Source organism: Grampus griseus (genome assembly GCF_964374135.1).
Source record: "Grampus griseus genome assembly, chromosome: 3".
NCBI classification, from domain to species: domain Eukaryota; kingdom Metazoa; phylum Chordata; class Mammalia; order Artiodactyla; family Delphinidae; genus Grampus; species Grampus griseus.
In genome coordinates, this window is record NC_139019.1 from 34,409,268 (window position 1) to 34,430,140 (window position 20,873).

Here is a 20,873-nt window from a genome sequence, read left to right on the forward strand (position 1 = left end):
AAATGTTACTCTTCAGTTTCTCATGCTGAGACTTACTGATTTTTATTTAATGTAGAATTGTTAATGACCTTCATTATCTTGTTCAATCACACAAAGGTTAAAAGTAACTACCTAAATAGGATGGCGTGAGATCTCTGAAGCAGATGCAATAGGGGAGATGGAAGCTGATACAGGGACAAAGGAGGAGCAGTCGGAAAGCTCATAGTCAGGAAACCACCATCTACTCCAAAAAACACAACACGACGTGCTCACAAGTACCACCATTTTATGGGAAAAGTTAAATATTTTATTATGAGGATAAAAAGAAAGAAAAACAAGATTGGGAACTTTAAGGTAACAACTCTCAGTTATAAGAAGATTTCACTATATAAAATACCTCATTCTCCATCAAGATTGAATAAATAAAACTTCAATTTCTATCTTACCAAACCCAGGACTCCATTTTCACTTTGCAGATGGACAGTCATACTGGGGCTGATAAAGTTACTGGCCAGAAGCGGTATTCCTATGCCCAAATTAGCTGGAAAAAAAGAGGTTAAGGTCCAGCATATAAAAGATAGATTATGTCATAAATCTTCTACATGAATAAATCTGAACATAGGCCTTCTTTAAAGGTACTTACTCTGAATGTAATCACTGAATACATTCTCCCACCACCCTCTAGGTATTATTTTGTAATTTTTTCAAAAAGAAAATCTCTTAATCACAGCCTTCCCCATAAAGATATCAAAGTAGTGGCTTCAGAAAACTAGCCAAGAGGTCATTTTTATTGTAAGACATAGTTAGCAAATTTGGACTGTATTATAATTTATTATGACTGATGTCTGACATAACATGGCCTGACCTTTGTTTAAAAGCATTTTTCACTATTCAAAACTGCAACTGAAAATAAAGATGATTAAAATATTCTAAAACGGGCTACCATTTTTGAATTTTAAAAAAAGTTTTATGACAACACCAGAATGTCTGCCTAAATTGTATAGATTCCTTTGGATCACTGTGATAACATCCATTGGTAACTGAACCTTCCTTAAGACATAAACAGGATGGTGGGGATGTTTAAGCTTCAGTGAACACATTTGAGACCATATAAAAACAAAAGCTGTGTTACAGCATCAAAGAGCTACTGGTTGGGATTAGCAAACTATTATATACAGAATGGATAAACAACAAGGTCCTACCATATAGCACAGGGAACTATATTCAATATCCTGTGACAAACAATAATGAAAAAGAATCTATGTATGCATAACTGAGTCACTTTGCTATACAGCAGAAGTTAAACACAACATTGTAAATCAACTACACTTCAATAAAATTTTTTCTTAAAGAAGAGCTAACTGAGAGTATTAAATCTTCTTCCTTAGGTGATCAAAGTTCTGACTTGTATGCAGTGGTGTGGATTCGACCTTGCCTCTCAATACAAGCAGGCTGACCAGATAAGAAATACTAACACTGTCTGTGGGAATTCCCTGGTGGTCCAGTGGTTAGGACTTGGCACTTTCACTGCTGTGGGCCTGGGTTTGATCCCTGGTTGGGGAACTAAGATCCTGTAAGCTGTGCACTTTGGCCAAAAAAAAAAAAAAACAAACAAAAACTGACGCTGTCTGGAATTGCTGTCCACTACCACTGCAAACCACAGACTTTGACACAATTAGTGCAAAGAATGATGGCACTCTGATGAGATTCTAATAACAGTGAGTGCTTTGTGAATGAAGTCCAGAAAAGATAAAGTTTGTATATGCTGCCATATTATAGACTACAAAGGCTAGCAGGACAACTCAACGTGCCAGGTCACCTCTTGTGAATACAGTAAGTCTATGAAGCTGTGATGATAGCTTCTTGGTTCACCTCTTACCAAATCACAATCTAGTGCAGACTTATTTGTACTTCATTTCTCACAGTGATGCATCGAACACACTGAGGTATTAATTCCATTATAATTATAAGCAGGCATTTTCAGGTAAGGGCAACCCAAATTACAAGTTTTATACCCCCCCTCTTTCATCATATGCTATAATTTTCTCAGTTCTTTAGTATTTTTTAGTAAGTCAAATACCAGGGAGAAAAAAGCCTATGTAATTTGGGTTGAAAAAGAGTAGGTGCTATGGAAAGACCATTTATATGAACTGACTTGCAAATATTTTTCATAGGCAATACAATGACAGTGAATAAAGGATACCTAGAATCCATTATATCTAAAAATCAGCGTTATCAGAGTCAGTGTTAAAATATCAATGGTAAACCAACTGACTGGACGTAAGAAGAAAACCCAGAGACTAGCTTTCACCTGTTCAGTTCACTTGGTTGACTCTATATCTTGCTGATACTGGAGGTGGAAGAGGAAGCACTATTATACTCTCTTCCCCTATGTGACTTCCCACCATAACCCAATGTATAAACTGAAAGATAAAGAAAAATGAAGTGGTGGAGGTAAAAAGAAAGTAAAAAAACAGTTCTCCTGTCAATATCAGTCTGAAAGAAGATTTTTATGGACTAGGGGAAGCTCAGAGAATGGAGACACATGTCATGTTTCTACTACTTCCTGTCCCAGGCCTTTAAGTATGGCTTTACTGGATTCACCATTCAACAAATATTTATCTTATCATACACTATTTGAATTTATACGTATTATTTGTATTATATAGTTCAACAGTTGATGTCTTGAAAATCAACAAAATGGTGAATAGACTCACTGTTATTTAAACACATTCAAAATCCAAACACTAATTGCACCAAACCATCTTCACCTACCTCTTTTTTGACAAAGTATTCAATACCTACAGCAGAATTTGAATCATTCATTGAATACCCTTACAAAACATCAGACATAAAAGGGTACATTCACAGAATCTTTGTCAGGGGAAACAAGAGGTTGTTAAGAAGTTGGATCTTACGTTTCAATGAGTATGTAAATGTCAGAACACAGAGAAAGTAAATAGCACTGGTTATAAGCAGTACTTCTGAGATTTGAAACCCTCACCTTGGGTAATCTCTTCTCCCAATTACCCTTAGCCACATGCCAAATTATACTGAAATTCCTTATATATTAGAGAACAGCTAAGGACATTTTCAGTCACCATTTTGTTTCAAGAAGGCAAAAGGATTATAATTCTAATTTCATTTATCTTGATACCTTTAGGTTAGATGCCACATCTGTACAAATTGATCAATTGCTTTAGAAGTTACAATGGACTAGAAAGGAATCACTATGCAGGAGGCCTAGTAACCTGATGAATATGTAAAAAGTGAGGGCTACGTCTTTGCCCAGCTCAGGGGGCAAGGAATAAAGGATACCATACATGCCATCCTCAAATTCAAGAGCTGCCCGCTTGATGATACGTTCCCTTACATTATCTCCAGGTTTACCAGATGTGGTTTTTACATCTTCCTCTTTCCGGATTGATAAACGCTTTAAAATAAACAGAAGTAAATTATTCATGGTTGAGGTATACTTTGTATTTTAACACTAATGAAATACAAAACTCTCTCCCATTACTACTATAAGGCAAATCTGCAATATAATGTAGAGAATTTTTAAATTTAAAAAGAATACTATGGATAAAATTTGATGACAGAAATAATTCTTTAAAATGTAAGTGAAAAGACTTCCCCGGTGGTCCAGTGGCTAAGACTGCGCTTCCAATGCTGGGGGCCTGGGTGCAACCCCTGGTCAGGGAACTAGATCCCACATGCTGCAACTAAGACCCACTGCAGCCAAAGAAGTAAATTTAAAAAATAAATAAAACAAACAAATTAATTAATTAATTAAATAAAAAGTAAGTGAAAGAGGTCAGATGTTTGAAGAGGAAGATATAATTGTTCTGTCTCCTTGAAGCAAATAATTCCTCTGTTACTGTCACACTGAGTGCCACTACTGTTCCTCTAAGACTCCTGCAGCTGAACTCTCCTCAGGTGCTCTGGGATGGAGCCAGAATAAAGAAAAGGAAACAGACCTTGGGACTTCATTTTTGCAGGGCTGTGAGAATGTGTTTACCAGGTATTGCTGCTGCCAACTGCCTATTTCCACATGCAGAGTCTGGACTGGTTTTGCTATAACTGAATCATAGAAATATCCAGAAACCAGCCAGAAAACTATTTCTGTTACTAAATCTCCTTGATACAGACTCTGGTTTCTGTTTGCAAATGTCCCATTTTTGATCCCTGGCCCCTGACATTAGTTTTAGATTGCAGAATGCCTTTCTGTTTGATGTCCGCGGGTAGAGGGTATCTCTGAATCCACGGTATCTCTTACTGCGTGTCTATTCTGTTGCCGATCCCTAGACACTTCTGAATCTTGATATCAATTCTGGTCCAGCTGGTCTTCATGCTCTCAGTAGCCTTAGAGTACCTCCAATGTTCCCGGTACCCACTCCTTGCCATGATCTCATACCCACCAGCTGCCCAGAGCCCAACACTCATGGGAAATGATGTTCTGTCTGGACTCTATAATGTGCAAAGACTTCAAGATAGATAGACAGTTCTGAACACTCAAACACTAAGAGTCCAGCAGGGGTAAAGCCACCAAAGACCTGATTATCCTCCTCTACCCATTAGGACAGCCAGCCGAAACTATGCATCATAAATTAGGACAGTTACAAAAGCCTAGAAGACACAGCCTAGAGAAGCATGTAATTTGATGATATACACAAGGAACTGTTGAACTGGACAATTACATAGACAATCATGTCCCTTCAAGATAGACACATGAGAAGCTCCTATTAAGATTCAGAGCAAGACTTCCTGTTCAGCTCTAATTCCTTATCATCTAGAATAGCCCCAGGGACACATCTCTGACAGTCAGATCCATAAATACTGACAGACAAGCTAAGTCAATTACCTCAATTCTTTTCTCATATTTTTCTCCCTTTATAAGGCGATGTACATAAATCTTAGGAATATGAATGTCTTCTGGGGCAAATGATCCAATATCCACAATTTCTTCAACCTAGGCAAAAAGAAAAAAAAATTTAATTATATAGTGAGAGCTTAAACTGAATATTTTTTATTAAAAAAAGATGAAGTATATGCATCCTTACAACCAACTTAGGCTGGATGTACAATGTAAGTATACATATACACATACACACACACATGCACGGCACAAATATACATATAAATCAGAGAGAGAGAAAGAATAAACACACATGCAAACATACAAACTTCTAGATCCACAAAAATAGAAGAAATTCAAATACATGTGTCTGAACATAAAATACAAAACATAAAGCTCTAAAACTTTGCTTAAAACAGCCTCAGTTACAAATTTGTCAAATGGTTTGTCAGTACAGCTGTTTGAACTTTCACAAATTGCAGCTCAGCTATGCAAAATCTGAAAGCACAACCCTTAAATCCAGATTTTCAAAATTAATGGGAAATTTATCGTATCAAAGACAAAAATCTGTAACAACATCTGCTTGGTCAATTGCTTTTTAAATATAGATACAAATGCTATTTGTAACCATTTTTATTTATTCCTGTAATTAGCTTCCTAGGATCGTGATAGAACTGCAATTGCTGAAATAATTTTACTTTAAGATTGATCATTAATTTCAATATGGAAATTTGAAAAAGGAATTATTAACTAATAACTGGAAATTCTAAAAATCAGAATTAAAGTTATTCACAGAGCGAAAGGGAATTTTATAGCAATACTGAATGCCCCAAGTTAGTCTGCTATTTTAGAATTAATTTTTAAAGAAGATAAATCATTTTTTTACATGAACATAAAAAAAAAAAAACCTCAGAATAACAAGGATCAAGAAAAACTACAGTCAACATCGTTGAGATCAAAAAATTATATTTCTGGGGACTTCCCTAGTGGCACAGTGGTTGAGGGTCCGCCTGCCAATGCAGGGGACACGGGTTCTTGCCCCGGTCCGGGAAGATCCCACATGCTGCGGAGCGGCTGGGCCCGTGAGCCATGGCCGCTGGGGCTGCGCGTCCGGAGCCTGTGCTCCACAACGGGAGAGGCCACAACAGTGAGAGGCCCGTGTACCGCAAAAAAAAAAAAAAAAAAAAAAAAGAATCTGCTTTCCAATGCAGGGGATGCAGGTTCAATCTCTATTCGGGGAACTAAGATCCCAACATGCCATGGGGCAAGTAAGCCCGTGTGCCATAACTATTGAGCCCATGCTCTGTGGAACCCAAATGCCACAACTAGAGAGAAGCCCATGTGCCGCAACTAAGACCCAATGCAGCCAAATTAATTAAAAATATTTTTTAAATTAAAAACAAAATTATCTTTCTGGTGCCAAGAAAAATATCGTCTTGAAGACTGAGAGTGCTCAGCTTAATAGATGTCATACCCAAAGCAAAGAACTATCTGCAAACGAACTGACTTGTACAAGGAGAGTTGTATTATACTGTCCCCTTAAACTAGTAACTGAACTCTCCAGAAGTTTTTGAGGTTAAGCACCCCCCTTCCTTTCTGCTATTCTACCATGTATGCCCACACCACACTCCCTCCACAATGAAAGAATAACAGGGATTAACAAGAGTCATTTTCATTATTGTGCACTACTTCTAAATAGCTGAAAAAGAATAGGACATAATGGATAAAAGCTATCTTCTCCGGTAAACAGAAGGATCTTAACAAAACTAAAACAGAAACTCCAAAGAAGAGTCAATAAACATGTGGGCATCCAAGTTGAAATAGTGGGTAGAGATGTCCATCTATACTCATATGAGAATGAGTCAGAAGGCAAGGGGACTCCCCATCACTGTACTCCATATCTTCTCCTCCAAACTTCTCTATGCTCTGATATATCAAGAGCACAGCCTTCACTTTCTTACTTATTCATCAGGTTACTAGGCCTCCTGCCTATTGATTCTTTTCTAGCCCAATGCATCCAAGGTGGTGACCAGGTAAACAGGAGGTGGACACAGGAAATGCAGAGCAGCTAAGCACTACTTCTACCTCTTCAACTAGTTGGAAATTTCAACCATTAGGGTTCATTCACATCTTTACACTTATTCGATTCAAGCCTTCAAAGAAGTTCTTGACTTTAAAAATTTATCCTGAGGATATATGTGAAGAATGACTATTCATGAAAATATTGGCCACGGCATTTGTTAAAATAACAATGAGTTGGAAACAACCTGAAGGATCAACAATAGCATAATGGTAAAATATATATGGTGCATCCACGTGATAAATCAGTATTATGGCTCTCATAATATTTAATGACATCTCATAACATAATGCTTCATAAAAATCTAAGATTCTATATAAATATTTACAGATATGCTCTTTGGCTCAATTATTTCTATATCTACAAAAAACTGAGAGGAAAAACACATAGGAAATTAACACTGAAATGTTAATCATTTTTATCCCTAGGTGACAGTGCCAAGCTATTTTTGTTTAATTTTACTTTTATAATCAAGAGGTGAAAAACCTACAAAATTTTTTTAAAAGCTGAAATAGACATTAAGTAGATAGTTTCCAAAACTAGGAAATACAAAAGTGGAGGATGTGATAAATTGCTTAGTTAGCCATGTACCAAAAGGACATGTTAAAAAGAAAATAGAGACTTAAGAAAAACTGTGATTTCTAAACTCTAAAAGCACTTACAGCATTATGAAATAAGTTATGGAAACACTTTTTGTTTACATTTTTGAAGATAATGCAAATTATTCTCCATACCTAATGCTATTTCAAAAGTTCAGGCCCTCCTGTCTCTTGCTTGAATTATTGCATCAGCTTCCTAATTGGTCTCCCTACATCTACCCTTCAGCAGGAGTGAGAAACATATCGGAAAAGAAAAAAAAGCAACCCTTTTCACTTAAACCAAAACTGTTGATGGTAACCAATAGTGATTTTCTTCTGGTTCCACCAAAGAAAGTTTTGACAAAAACCACCAAATTAAGACCAAGTTTCTTTACCAAGGGCAATTACATCATGACTTTCACAACAAATGGAGTGGAAGAATGTGTCCTGCTAAAACAACTCTGATGAAAAGCAAGAATCTGGTTAAACATAATCAGTTTCAGTCTTTGTCATCCTAATATGAATGATTTTCATATTGTCAAAAATGCATGGGCAGTATTTGTCAACACAATATCAATACTCAACAGTATTGAAAATTTCTATACAAAAATCAAAGCTTTCTCAGAGCTGGTTAGCAGAGTTAATTGCAGAGGAAGAAAATATTTGACGTACAAACCAAAAGAAGAAAACATGTTTTCAGACAATCTGTGAAAAGATTTTACAAATAAAAAATTTTTAAAAAACTGAAGAGGCAGAACTACCTTAATGCTAGCTATTGAAGAAATTGAAGGCTTCTGTGCTGGTTTTGGGTGATCTTGAGAAATAACAGTGAGAAAGAACCAATGTAGTGGGGGAGAGGGGGGATCTGGTGAGATCAGGCAGTAACATGAGAGTCAAAGGAAATCTGAAAAGAAAAAGATGAATAGAACAAGTTCGTTAAGGAAGAAGTAAAAATAAAAGCTCACAAGAGCACTCACTAAGCATGGCAGAAATGTACCTCCTGAAATCAGAAGTGGGTAAGATAGAGAATAAAGAACAAAGAAAAAGTCTCAGTGCAAAGCACTGGGCATGTTTAAGTGTCCTCGGACAAGGTCAAGATGTAGGAGAGGTGGTAGCTAAGAGCAACCCAGGCTTCTCCCTGGCACGATGCATAGTCCTTATGCAGCACCATCTGATACGTCCAGAAATCCAGACACTTGAGGCTTCTCTAACTAGTACTTGTCTTTGGTTATTAGCAGGAAAATAGAGGCTAGGAAATGTTAATTATTATTGATTTGAACTTTGTTTTAAAAGGTTGCTTTCTCTACCCTGCACCCTTCCTACTTTATAATTCTGAAAAGTCGTACTTTAAAGTTCGAAGAAGGATAAGAATTCATCCTCAGGTGACAAGTGTTTTTGTTTTTACTTGGCGAACATTATATCTCAGGTAAGGTAACAGAGGAGCAGCAAGGCAATAACCTTCTTATTTTTTAATTTTATTTTACTGACAACCTCAGTCGGGTATAGCCACAAAAATGGGCCCAGCCCTGAAGGTTGTTAGTGGAAAAAGCTGCACACCTGCAAACCTCGCTGTGTAATACAAAGTGAGGCCTGTGGTGCGAGGAAGGGGAGGAATCACACTGTAGATACTTTTCCTGAGTCATTTTAATCTTCAAAAAGCCTTAGGATGAATATTCTTCTTTTGTCCAGAAATTTTCAAAGCAGACAATAACAGCAATAATGGCTAGAATCTTATAACACCAGGTAATCCCAAATTAGCAAAAAAAAAAAAAAAGCCTTGGAAGACTAGAAAAATGGAAGAGGGAAGCAATGAGCAATAAAGAAAAAGTTACAAGCTAGATGCAGAGGTGCTCTGGATACTAATTTAACCCAGAAAAATGGGGAAGAGAAAGAGGAAATGTGGAGCAAAAGGGGGGGTCAGCATGCAGGGCATCCCTCCCAAAATATCCAAAGGAGCAAGAAGGTGTACATCTTCTTAAGCTTCATGCTAAGGCGTAATTTGACTATAGTACAAAAATATAGGAGAAAATGGCATGAAAGCTAAAAAGGCCTGGGTCAAATACATAGGGTCTTAGATGTCTCTATAGAAACGCACAAAGACTGAAAAGATTAGTGGCTATTAATGAATTTTCAACCTTATAAACGATTGTAACTACAATCGCATAGTCATTGAAACCTTGTAGATTGGACCTCATGCTAATGGACATTCTCCAATGTCCAGTGAAAATAAGCTGACAAAAGAACAAGCTATGTCAAGAAAGTAGGCACATGCCTGGGAAGCCACTGACCTAGGATGAGATGTGGTAAAATATATTTAAAGTGACTTTAAAAGGAGAAAGAATATCACACTAATGGCCATATAATCAGAGTGCTCACCAAACTAAAGATGTAGATGGCTTATCTTTAACAGAAATGACAAAACTAACTCAGAAACAAGATAGTGATGTAAGATGGTGATATCATGGGAGATGCCAATTATTTGAACATCTTCTATTCATCATATTCTGCTGATAAATTCTATATTGCCTTCTGACAAGTTCTAGTTTTCAGAATGAAACAGTGAGAGAAACCATGATTCAGGACTTCTAACCAATAAGGATAAACTGCTTGGTAAAGTAGAAATGATGGAAACCCTGAGGGAAAGTAACAATGTAAAACTGGAATTTGTAATAAACCAGGAACTGAATCCCGGGCATACATAGAAATGTATCCTGTTCTTTGAAGGAAAGCAGATTTCGAAAAGTTGAGAGAAAAAAATAAGGATCAGGATCAAGGGGTCAGAAACTCTAAATGACAGATGGATTCACGAGGGATGTGAGGCTCTCAAAACCCCCATTCTGACAGTATGAAAACGGATCATCTTGACGATGAGAGAATGGTATATACAGAAAGAATATAACAACATGGATAGCCATGTGCTTCCTCATATTTTAAAAGGGCTATCTACAAAACAGAAACAGATTCACAGACATAGAGAACAGACTTCTGGTTGCCAAGAGAGGGGGAGAGGGAGAGGGATGGACTGGGAGTTTGGAGTTAGTACTATAGATGCAAACTATTACATTTAGATGCAAACTATTACAACAAGGTCCTACTGTAAAGCACACGGAACTAGATCCAATCCCCTGGGATAAACCATAATGGAAAAAGAATATAAAAAAGAATGTATAAATGTGTATAACTGAGTCACTTTGCTGTACAGCAGAAATCAGCACAACATTGTAAATCAACTATACCTCAATTAAAAAAAAAGAGCTCATACAAAAGAGAGACACACATGACCTAGGACAAATGGACGTCACGTGAAACTTTAACAGGTAGGTCAAAGGGCACAAAACTGTAATGAGATCAGTCCTGTGCAAATACTGAAGATGATGAAAGAGTGGTTTCTGGGGTGATTTTGTTGTTGTTGCTGATGGGGAGTTCAGACATGGTCATCATGACTGCTAGAGAGAGAGGACAGAATAAAGCACAGCAGTTCAATTCCCTTTTACTCCTGACTTCATCATCAGGGAGAAGAAAAGGGCAGAAATAATATGGCTAAGGAAGAACTGAATTCCAAGAAGAGATACCTAGATTCTCCAAATTAATTCTAGGCTGTACCCACAAAAATGATATCCCAGGATTCTTAAAGAGCCTGAAAATATGGCCACAGAATTACAGTCAAGTAAAAAATGGTACAGATGTCAGCAGATGGAGAGAGGCAAATACACAAATATACTCCTTTTCAAACTGGGGCTTGATTCACACCAGTGTCTTAAAATGGATTATTGGGACTTCGCTGGTGGTCCAGTGGCTAAGACTCTGCACTTCCACTGCAAGGGGCACGGGTCTGATCCCTGGTTGGGGAACTAAGGTCCCACATGCCGTGTGGTGCAGCCACCGCCCCCCGCCAAAAAGGATTATTGAACAAATGGTCTATAAGGTCATAAGCAGAGAAAAGAATACTGCTAGACACCAATACAAGTCTTTCCCCACACCAAACCCTGCCAAATGAACTTCATTAACTTGCAGATCTAGCTAGCTCATTGCTGGGCCAAGAGAAAAGCACAGGGTAAGATTTCACAAAGCACCTGACCAACTCCCTCAAGTTAGAGTTTTATAGACATACTGGGAAAATGTGACTTGGTTTCATTCACTTTAAATCAACAAATATTAATTAAGCACCTACTAGATACAACAGAGAAGAAAACAGGGAGCCCATTCGGATGTACAGATAGGTAGATAACAGAAGAACCACAGAAGTACCTGATGGCTTGACAAAGTCTTAGAGGTCTCTGATGCTGAGGTTTTTAACTTTGGGGGAAACATACTTCTTTAAGAATCTGATGAAAGCTACAATATCTCCTCACATAAAAATGTTTCCTGACCTGTAAAGTCCCTCTTAAGATGACAGGGGATTTGTCCATAACCATGGCCCATTTCTACCCTCTGGCCTCAGGGAGACCCCAGACTAGGAAAGAACCCCTGTGCTAGTGCTTTGATGTCTTTGGTCCTATCCTGTTCAATGTCTTTATCAAGGCCTTAAATGAAGACAGGGAACACATCCTGAGTTCATTATGGTTAAGGGGCAAGGGTCTGGGTGCAACAGGCAATTCTGAACAGATATATTCCCATCTGTGTCAGAGAAGACAATCTCAGGCTCATGACCTCCAAGTATTTAGCAAAAGTTTGGGTAAAAAAACAATGATTTAGGAGCCCAACCACTCTTTTAATGCTCCAAGAAGAGTATGCTCTTAGAGAAAACCTGTATCTTTATACCATAGTTATAAAGAGCTCTTTCTTGCAATTAAAACACTGCCTAAGATAAAATTCTGTCTAGTTTTAATAGCAAGAATAGTTGTACTTCACTTAATTATTAGTTTCCTTTAAATTATATGTACTATGGTGGGAGGGAGGGATAAATTAGGAGTTTGGGATTAACATATACACACTACTATATATAAAATAGATAACCAACAAGGACCTACTGTATAGCACAGGGAACTCTACTCAGTATACTGTAGTTACCTACATGGGAAAAGAATCTGAAAAAGAATGGATATATGTATATGTACAACTGAATCACTTTGCTATACATCTTAAACTAACACAACACTGTAAATCAACTATACTCCAATATAAAATAAAAATTAAATTAAAAAATTATATGTACTATCAACTATATAAATGAGTAAATTTTTTTAATTTATTTATTTTATTTATTTCTTTTTGTCTGTGTTGGGTCTTTTGCTGGCGCGTGGGCTTCCTCTAGTTGCGGAGAGCGGGGGCTACTCTTCATTGCGGTGTATGGGATTCTCACTGCAGTGGCTTCTCTTGTTGCAGAGCACAGACCCTAGGTGTGCGGGCTTCAGTAGTTGTGGCGCATGGGCATAGCTGCTCCATGGCATGTGGGATCTTCCTGGACCAGGGCTCAAACCCATGTCCCCTGCACCGGCAGGTGGATTCTTAACCACTGTGCCACCAGGGAAGACCCTAAATGAGTAATTTTTATTTGACATCTTTTGTTTGCCATTACAGTATAATTTTTCATCTAGTCCTAGCTCCATTTTAAAGCACAACCATTGCTTTTCTTTCTTCGTAGAGCCCTACTTTTTTTAAAAAATTAATTTATTTATTTGTTTGTTGTTTTCTGGGGGGGGGCTGTGTTGGGCCCTTGTTCTGTGTGCGGACATTTGCTAGTTGCAGCGAGTGGTGTGCGGGCTTCTCATTGTCATGGCTTCTCCTGCTGCAGAGCATGGGCTCTAGAGTGCAGGCTTAGTAGCTGTGGCGCACGGGCTTAGCTGCTCCATGGCAATGTGGGAATCTTCCCGGACCAGGGATCAAACCCGTGTCCCCTGCATTGGCAGGCAGATTCTCACCCACTGCGCCACCAGGGAAGCCCCCTACTTTTAATTGATGTTATCTTGTATATTTTCTGTGTCTTATAAGCTACTTTACATCGTCTCTGGAATAAAATGTATAAAAATTAAACAGTACACTTATCAAATTGGATTATGACACAAGGCCAGAAAGAATAGTTGATATAATGAAGATAGAAAATGGCCTCTACTGATTAGGAAAATAAAATGAGCCAATTAAGTGAATGAAATTAAGCACGGATCAAAGTTAATATTGTAAAATAATACCTGGCCTAGTAACATTTTCTAGGAAATAAAAGGGTTTAGTTAACCACCAGCAAAAAAACCATAATGTGACAGAGATACCCAGAGAACAACAAAAGACTCTTCCTTTCTCCACTTGTCCAACCTCAGAGTTGATGATAATCACCTTCCACCTCATGTTCCTCATTACAAAACAAAAGCAGTTCTTCCTCCCTACAATGTCTCATTTAAAAACATGGGATGAGAAGGAAAATGGATGAAGCAGTTTGAACTCATTAGAAGAAAAGCTTTACCTAAAATAACCTAATTTACTAAAACTGTGCCTAGCAGCAAAATAGGACATACGGATTTAAAAAAAGTATTACTCACTTCACGGATTATCCCAATAGTTTATGTAGAATGGAAGAAGTGTTTTTAAACAAATTCAAAAGCAGTTAATGGTATTATTTTCATTTCCACTGACACTAATACGACATGTGGTCTAGTCCATGATGGCATTCTGTCTTCTCACTTTTTATTTAACCAAAAAATGCCAACCTTCACTAAGTATGTGATTTAATAACATGCAGGCAGTATTATAAATATCCAATTTTATCTGTCCTACCTTTTTCTAAAAGAAAATCTTATTAAGACTGTAGCAAATCCAAAGAAGTAATTAAAATGAGTACATCTACCCAAAGGAATTAAAATACTTCTAACGTATTCATTCAAAGCACCAGCCTTATCTATAAGAGTAAGAAAAAAATTACACCATTAACACATAATCCAAGAAAAACAGCAAGACAAGATATAATTAATAGAATTAACTAGGAACATTTTTTAATGAAGAGAGTTATGGAGAAACAAGGAGAGAAAAACATTTGTGTTGGGTTTTACAGCCACAGAAAAACTGTCTATTAGAGATGCTAAAACTTTAAAAGGTTAGTTTCTAAGACTGTTTCCTTCAGTTGGGGGCTGTTAATCATCCTTGGAGCTTTTTATAATTCAAGAACACAGTACTTAACACACAAACTGCAAAGAAGACTTGGGTTAAACTCTAACATTTCCACAACACAGATAATAGTTGCTTAACCCAGCAGGGACTGTGACTCGAATTCAGTTTGTGAATGGCTCAATTCCTAAATTTAAAATCGTTTAGCATGTGCCACTTTGAATAAGAGTTTTATTTGTCATTTAATCTTCTAAATGTTCTCAGTATGTTTTCATTTCTAGGAAGCAGTAAGCAAAGTTGAATCCTATTTATTTCATTAAGAAAATTAAAATGCCATGTTCGTTTTCCCTGATTTAGTGTAATAAAGTAGGCATAAGATGCAAAAATAAACAAACATCAAAACAAAATACTTTCTTTCCTCTCTCTGTAGCTCAATTTCTAAAACTAGACCTTTAAGTCCTAAAGACATTCAAACATATTCATCACACTCTCAACTGTGATTTTAGCATTAAGATCAAATGACTCTTCCCTTAGGACAACTGGCAGAGACACACAATCAGTTTTACAGTTGGCATCACTTGTTTTGATACCGAGCAGGACCTGTGGGGCTCCTGGGCGCAAAAGTCTTTCAGTGTTCCCCATTTCTTGATTACCGGAAATAGGTTTCAGCCTCCAGGACCTTCCCTGCATTCCAAAAGGCAGGTTCAAACAGTTGACAATTAGGGAAGGGAGGGGATGCAGAGACAAGGGAGGAACAGTCAAGAGAGACAATAATGCAGCCTTGGGGCGGGGTCCTGGTTCCCCATCAAGGGATATCCATAACAGTATTTTTGAGCTGTTTGGCAGATACTAAAACCCCCACTAAAGGGGAGAAATTAATGATATGCTGCTCACAAGCATGTAGACCCCAGACCAGTTGGAACCAGAAGGTTGAGAATGCTGAATCCCACTTACCTCACCACCAACCAATCAGAAGAATGTCCACAAGCTGATCATGCCCTCTTTGAACCATTACTACAAAACTTCTCAATACCCCCCCAGCTGGGGACACATGGTTTGAGGACATCAGCCCACTGTGGCCCCCTTTGCCTGGCAAAGCAATAAAGCTATTCATTTCTACTTTACCCAAAACTCTGTCTCCAAAAGTTAATTTGGTGTCGGGTACAGAGGCCTGATTTGGCTTCAGTTTTCAGTTTTTTCCAACAAATTGAATTTCAGCCTCTAGTCATCACTAGGAAACCAGTCCTAACTCTAAAGTTATCATTCACAGCAATCACTGAAACCTACAGTGGATAAAGCTGATCAAGGTCCCGAATCTAAAATGTCTTCTGAGAATACGTAGTTCATCCCCAAAACTCAACGCCATATTTGAAAAGTTAGGAATGACAATTAAAAGAAGCATGCTGGGGATCGAACCCACGACCTTGGCATCATTAGCACCACGCTCTAACCAACTGAGCTAACATGCTATGCAGCTCAATATCAAAAAAACAAACAACCCAATCCAAAAATGGGCAGAAGACCTAAGGAGACATTTCTCCAAAGAAGATATACAGATTGCCAACAAACATATGAAAGGATGCTCAACATCACTAATCATTAGAGAAATGCAAATCAAAACTACAATGAGGTATCACCTCACACCAGTCAGAATGGCCATCATCAAAAAGTTTACAAATAATAAATGCTGGAAAGGGTGTGGAGAAAAGGGAATCCTCCAGCACTATTGGTGGGAATGTAAATTGAAACAGCCACTATGGAGAACAGTATGGAGGTCCCTTAAAAAACTAAAACTAGAACTACCATACAACCCAGCAATCCCACTACTGGGCATATACCCTGAGAAAACCATAATTCAAAAAGAGACATGGACCACAATGTTCATTGCAGCTCTATTTACAGTAGTCAGGACATGGAAGCAACCTAAGTGTCCATCGACAGACGAATGGATAAAAAAGATGTGGCACATATATACAATGGAATATTACTCAACCATAAAAAGAAATGAAATTGAGTTATTTGCAGTTAGGTGGATGGACCTAGAGTCTGTCATACAGAGTGAAGTAAGTCAGAAAGAGAAAAACAAATACCGTATGCTAACACATATATATGGAATCTAAAAAAAAAAAAAAAAGGTCATGAAGAACCTAGGGGCAAGACGGGAATAAAGACGCAGACATAGAGAATGGACTTGAGGATACGGGGAGGGGGAAGGGTAAGCTGGGACGAAGTGAGAGAGTGGCATGGACATATATACACTACCAAGTGTAAAACAGATAGCTAATGGGAAGCAGCCACATAGCACAGGGAGATCAGCTCGGTGCTTTGTGACCACCTGGGGGGGGGGGATAGGGAGGGTGGGACGGGAACGCAGAGGGAGGAGATATGGGGATATATGTATAGCTGAATCACTTTGTTATAAAGCAGAAACTAACACACCATTGTAAAGCAACTATACTCCAATAAAGATGTTAAAAAAAAAAGCATACTGATCTTTTAGACAGCATTTACCTTCTTCCATTAAAGAAAAGGTGGCTGTGATTGATAGAAGAGAGCAATTTACGATGTCAGTAGTTTGTAAGAGAAGGATTTTTGTCCGCATGATTCTAATGCCATGTATTTCACTGACTTCTGCTATCCTTAGAAAATGAGATAACAGGGCTTCCCTGGTGGCGCAGTGGTTGAGAGTCCGCCTGCTGATGCAGGGGACAAGGGTTCGTGCCCCGGTCCAGGAAGATCCCACATGCCGCGGAGCGTCTGGGCCCGTGAGCCACGGCCGCTGAGCCTGCGCGTCCGGAGCCTGTGCTCCACAACGGGAGAGGCCACAACAGTGAGAGGCCCGCGTACCGCAAAAAAAAAAAAAAAAAAAGATAACAGAGTATGATATAGAGAACTGCATTTGGGGTCAAAAGATGTAGATTCTGGGTTTTAGGTCTAATATCTTCTTGTACTGTGTTCTTATGAGAACCACTTAAGGCCATTTCATCTCTAAAATGTGAAAGTTGAAATTTAAGTGACGTCTAATATTCTTTCTAGCCCTTACATGTTATAAGTCTACATCAGTTGCTGGATGGTCCACAACAAAGACCTCAAAGTACACACATTAACCTACAGTATCTTTCTAATTATTCTGGATTATTGAGCCCTAGATCAATCCCCTTTTACTGGGTGTACTTTGTTAAAGGCAACACATGATTTTAATTCCATGCCACTTAGCATACCTTCAGCACTCCTCTGCACTTGTGTATATGCTATGCCAATTCTCTCCTGACTAACCAGGCTGTTGCATTTACAAAGCCAGTTTATTTGCCACTAATTTATCATCTTTTGCAAAGCTAGTTAACTACCATATGGCTTGTTCTCCTTTAGCTGAGCAATAAAAGCCTATTGAATCCGACACACTATCTATTCCAGCCAGCATTAAAAGGCACACCATGAGTTAGTGATCCCAGAGAAATCAGAGGAACCTAGTCACCCAAATAAGGAAGGGAATTACAGAACACCTGGTGGCAGATTATGAAGCCTCTCAAAGCAAGGCCCAACAAAGACCTCAACTATAAAGCCGTCAGGAAGAACCACTGAACATAAGGCATTTTTTACTTTCTTATAGACTACGGCAGGATAATGGCAATCAACTAGAATGAACAGAACGTTTCTAAGCCTGCAAAGTGACGCTTATATTTTAACCTTCTGGCTAAGTGACTCAAACATCATTCAGTGAGCACCTATTATGTGCCAGGCATCGTGTGCCTGTACTGGGGATACAGAGATGAATAGGACAAGGTCCCACGAGGTTCTTGCTCAGTCCTACTGGAAGAGACAGGCGAACAGCTAACCACAATATAACAAAGTAATAAATGCTACAACAGAGGAAAAGCTTCGGTGAGAAGGCAGAAAATGAGCCACAGAACGAAGGACGGGGAGGGCATTCCAGGCAGCCAGAATGGCCAGGGCAAAGGCCTGGAGTCAGGGGAGGATGTGTTCTATGGAGGAATGTGGAAAGATGGTACCTGTGAAAGAATTTCGTGTACCTAGAAACAGGAATGGCAGAAAGAAGTGTGAAATGCTTATTTTATGGAACGAGGAACCTAACTTTGGAAGAGCTATCAGAAATGGTAACATCTAACCTGAACAAAAAAGAAATGTGATTTCCTTCATACTTCAAAAATCTCACATGAGAGTCCACCTTAACTGATGCTGCTAGGGCAGTTTCTTTTGATTACGGTGGCTTCTCATCAGAAAGAAATTTTCAACACCTTGGCAATTACATTCTCTCACTTTTACTAATTTTTGGTTGTGCACCTGGCTTTTCTAGGAGCCTGATAAAAGGCCATTGAGAAATTTGAATATATTCTAATTTGGGGAGGCTGACATATGCTAGATGCTCAAGCTACAATAATGACACATGCAAAAATGCATTTAAAAGAGACACAACCAGTAACACAAAAGGGGTCAATGAATAATGTTTTTCATTTTTCCTGTCACACATTTCTTACTTAAATCATTTATGTAAGCCATGACTTTAAAATACCTTCTTTTTTTAGCTATACTCTCAAACTAGAAAGATTTGGAAAGTAAAACTTTAAAAAAAAAAAAAAAAAGCAGCTAATTTTTCAAGTGAAACAATCTTGCATAAGCCCTAATTATCACTTCAGTATTTGTAGGCTAAATCTATATTTGAGGTGGAAAAAATAACATTTTTTGACAAGGTCTCTGGAAGGAGTGAGGAAAGCCACTGCTATTTTAATAGGAATGACTTTAAAATCACAAGCTAAATTCTTATGACCAACATGGAATAAATTGATAAGTAGGTCAAAAATTGTTAGTTAAAATAAAGGTGAAGGCAAAATTAATAAATGGAATTTTTGGCCTTTTTTCCAATAAGACAATTCATAAGAGTGCATCTCCTCAATTTATGTCAGGCATCCTGTGCTTTATTATTCAATAACCTTTTGAGAGAGAATATCACAGGTAAAGATTCCAAAACCATTAGATTATGTTAGAAATACCCTCTTACCCTTTCTTCCCTTCTCTTTTTTTCAACAGGATCTACGTCCTCATTTGCAGTGAGGTGATTTTGTGGGAAACCATGACTGTAAGTTTTAGAGAGTTGTCTCAAAACAGTGAATCAACAGAGCACTTGACTCACACCTTATTTTAGGAAGGGGTTCTGGGGGTAAGCTGCCAGCCATGGTTACTTTCTTTCTGAGAGCCTTAGCCATCTTTACTCCCGTAACTCAGAGTTAAGATGCTCCTCCTTATATATTCTACTAGCTATAGCCAATCAAGTTCTTGCCTGGGGACCAGCAGCTGGGGGATCCCTCAGGAAGCTGGGTTCAAATCCAAAAAGCCTAACTCCAGAGCTCACGTGTCAACCACAATCCTGCACATTTTCTTTCTCCCTCTTACATAACTCATCACCAAAGAACACCTGGAAATGAAATACCAGACATTCCCATTCAAATAATGATAGTAATACTTACAACAACACATAAAATCACAAAAAATACAAACAACCAATAAATATTCAACTCCCTTGTCATCAAAGAGATGCAAATCAAAACCAGGACAGGACAAAAACAGGACAGCTTTTTTCACCTAGCAGATTATCCAAAAAAAAAATTAAGTATAATATCCATATTGTCAACAATGGCTGAAAATGATACTTTTAAATATCATTATAGAGTTATAATTGAAATTACCTTCCTAGAGAACAATTCAGCAATATTTATCAAAAGCTGATAAAATGTTGAGGCACACACCCCAAAAATCCACTTCTAGGAATTTCATCAAATCATCACACATACACTGAAACAAGGATATTCACTATAGCATTATTAATAATAGCGAGGGAAAAACAACATAAAAGTATAACAATAGAGTTATTAATATAAATTTGAGTATAACTACTAAAATATCCTCTTGGGGAACATTTAGTGACCTCCAAAAACATTCTTAATGTTTTACATAATGAAAAAAGAATATAAAATATGATCCTAATTTTATAAAAGCAAACATATAAGTAACAAACAGGAAGTAAGGAAATCAAACCAAGAGACATCCATTCCATTTCTTCCCTCAAGGCCGTTGGTTCTATGGAAGATGTGTCTCCACACCCCATTTTGGCCCATCCCCACTCAAATGTTCTTAGACCTGTGAGCCAAGACAGAGTGTAAAATACCTTAAGTCTTATTCTTCATTTACAATCCACCATATATAAATATCTACAGAAACAAGGCCTTAGCCTTGTTAGAAAGGGCGTCTTTGAGGTTAGAGCCATAAACCATGCAAACAACCATCAGAATCCCATAGCAATTACTATCTTTATCATTAAATTTAGCACCCA

General features: G+C 37.9%; 1 protein-coding gene across 2 annotated transcripts in view; it reads right to left on the reverse strand.

Annotated features, from left to right (window-relative positions):
- OXCT1 (3-oxoacid CoA-transferase 1) overlaps nt 1–20,873 on the reverse strand; it is a gene marked incomplete at its 3' end in the record, with an annotated part of 144,804 nt that overhangs the window by 68,610 nt on the left and 55,321 nt on the right. For both annotated transcript variants that reach the window (XM_082649836.1, XM_082649835.1), the window contains exons 8-10: nt 4,841–4,948; nt 3,298–3,412; nt 426–520 (exon numbers count right to left, since the gene is read on the reverse strand). In XM_082649836.1, coding sequence (XP_082505962.1) covers nt 426–520; nt 3,298–3,412; nt 4,841–4,948 — 318 coding nt within the window. The remainder of the gene's footprint in view (nt 1–425; nt 521–3,297; nt 3,413–4,840; nt 4,949–20,873) is intronic.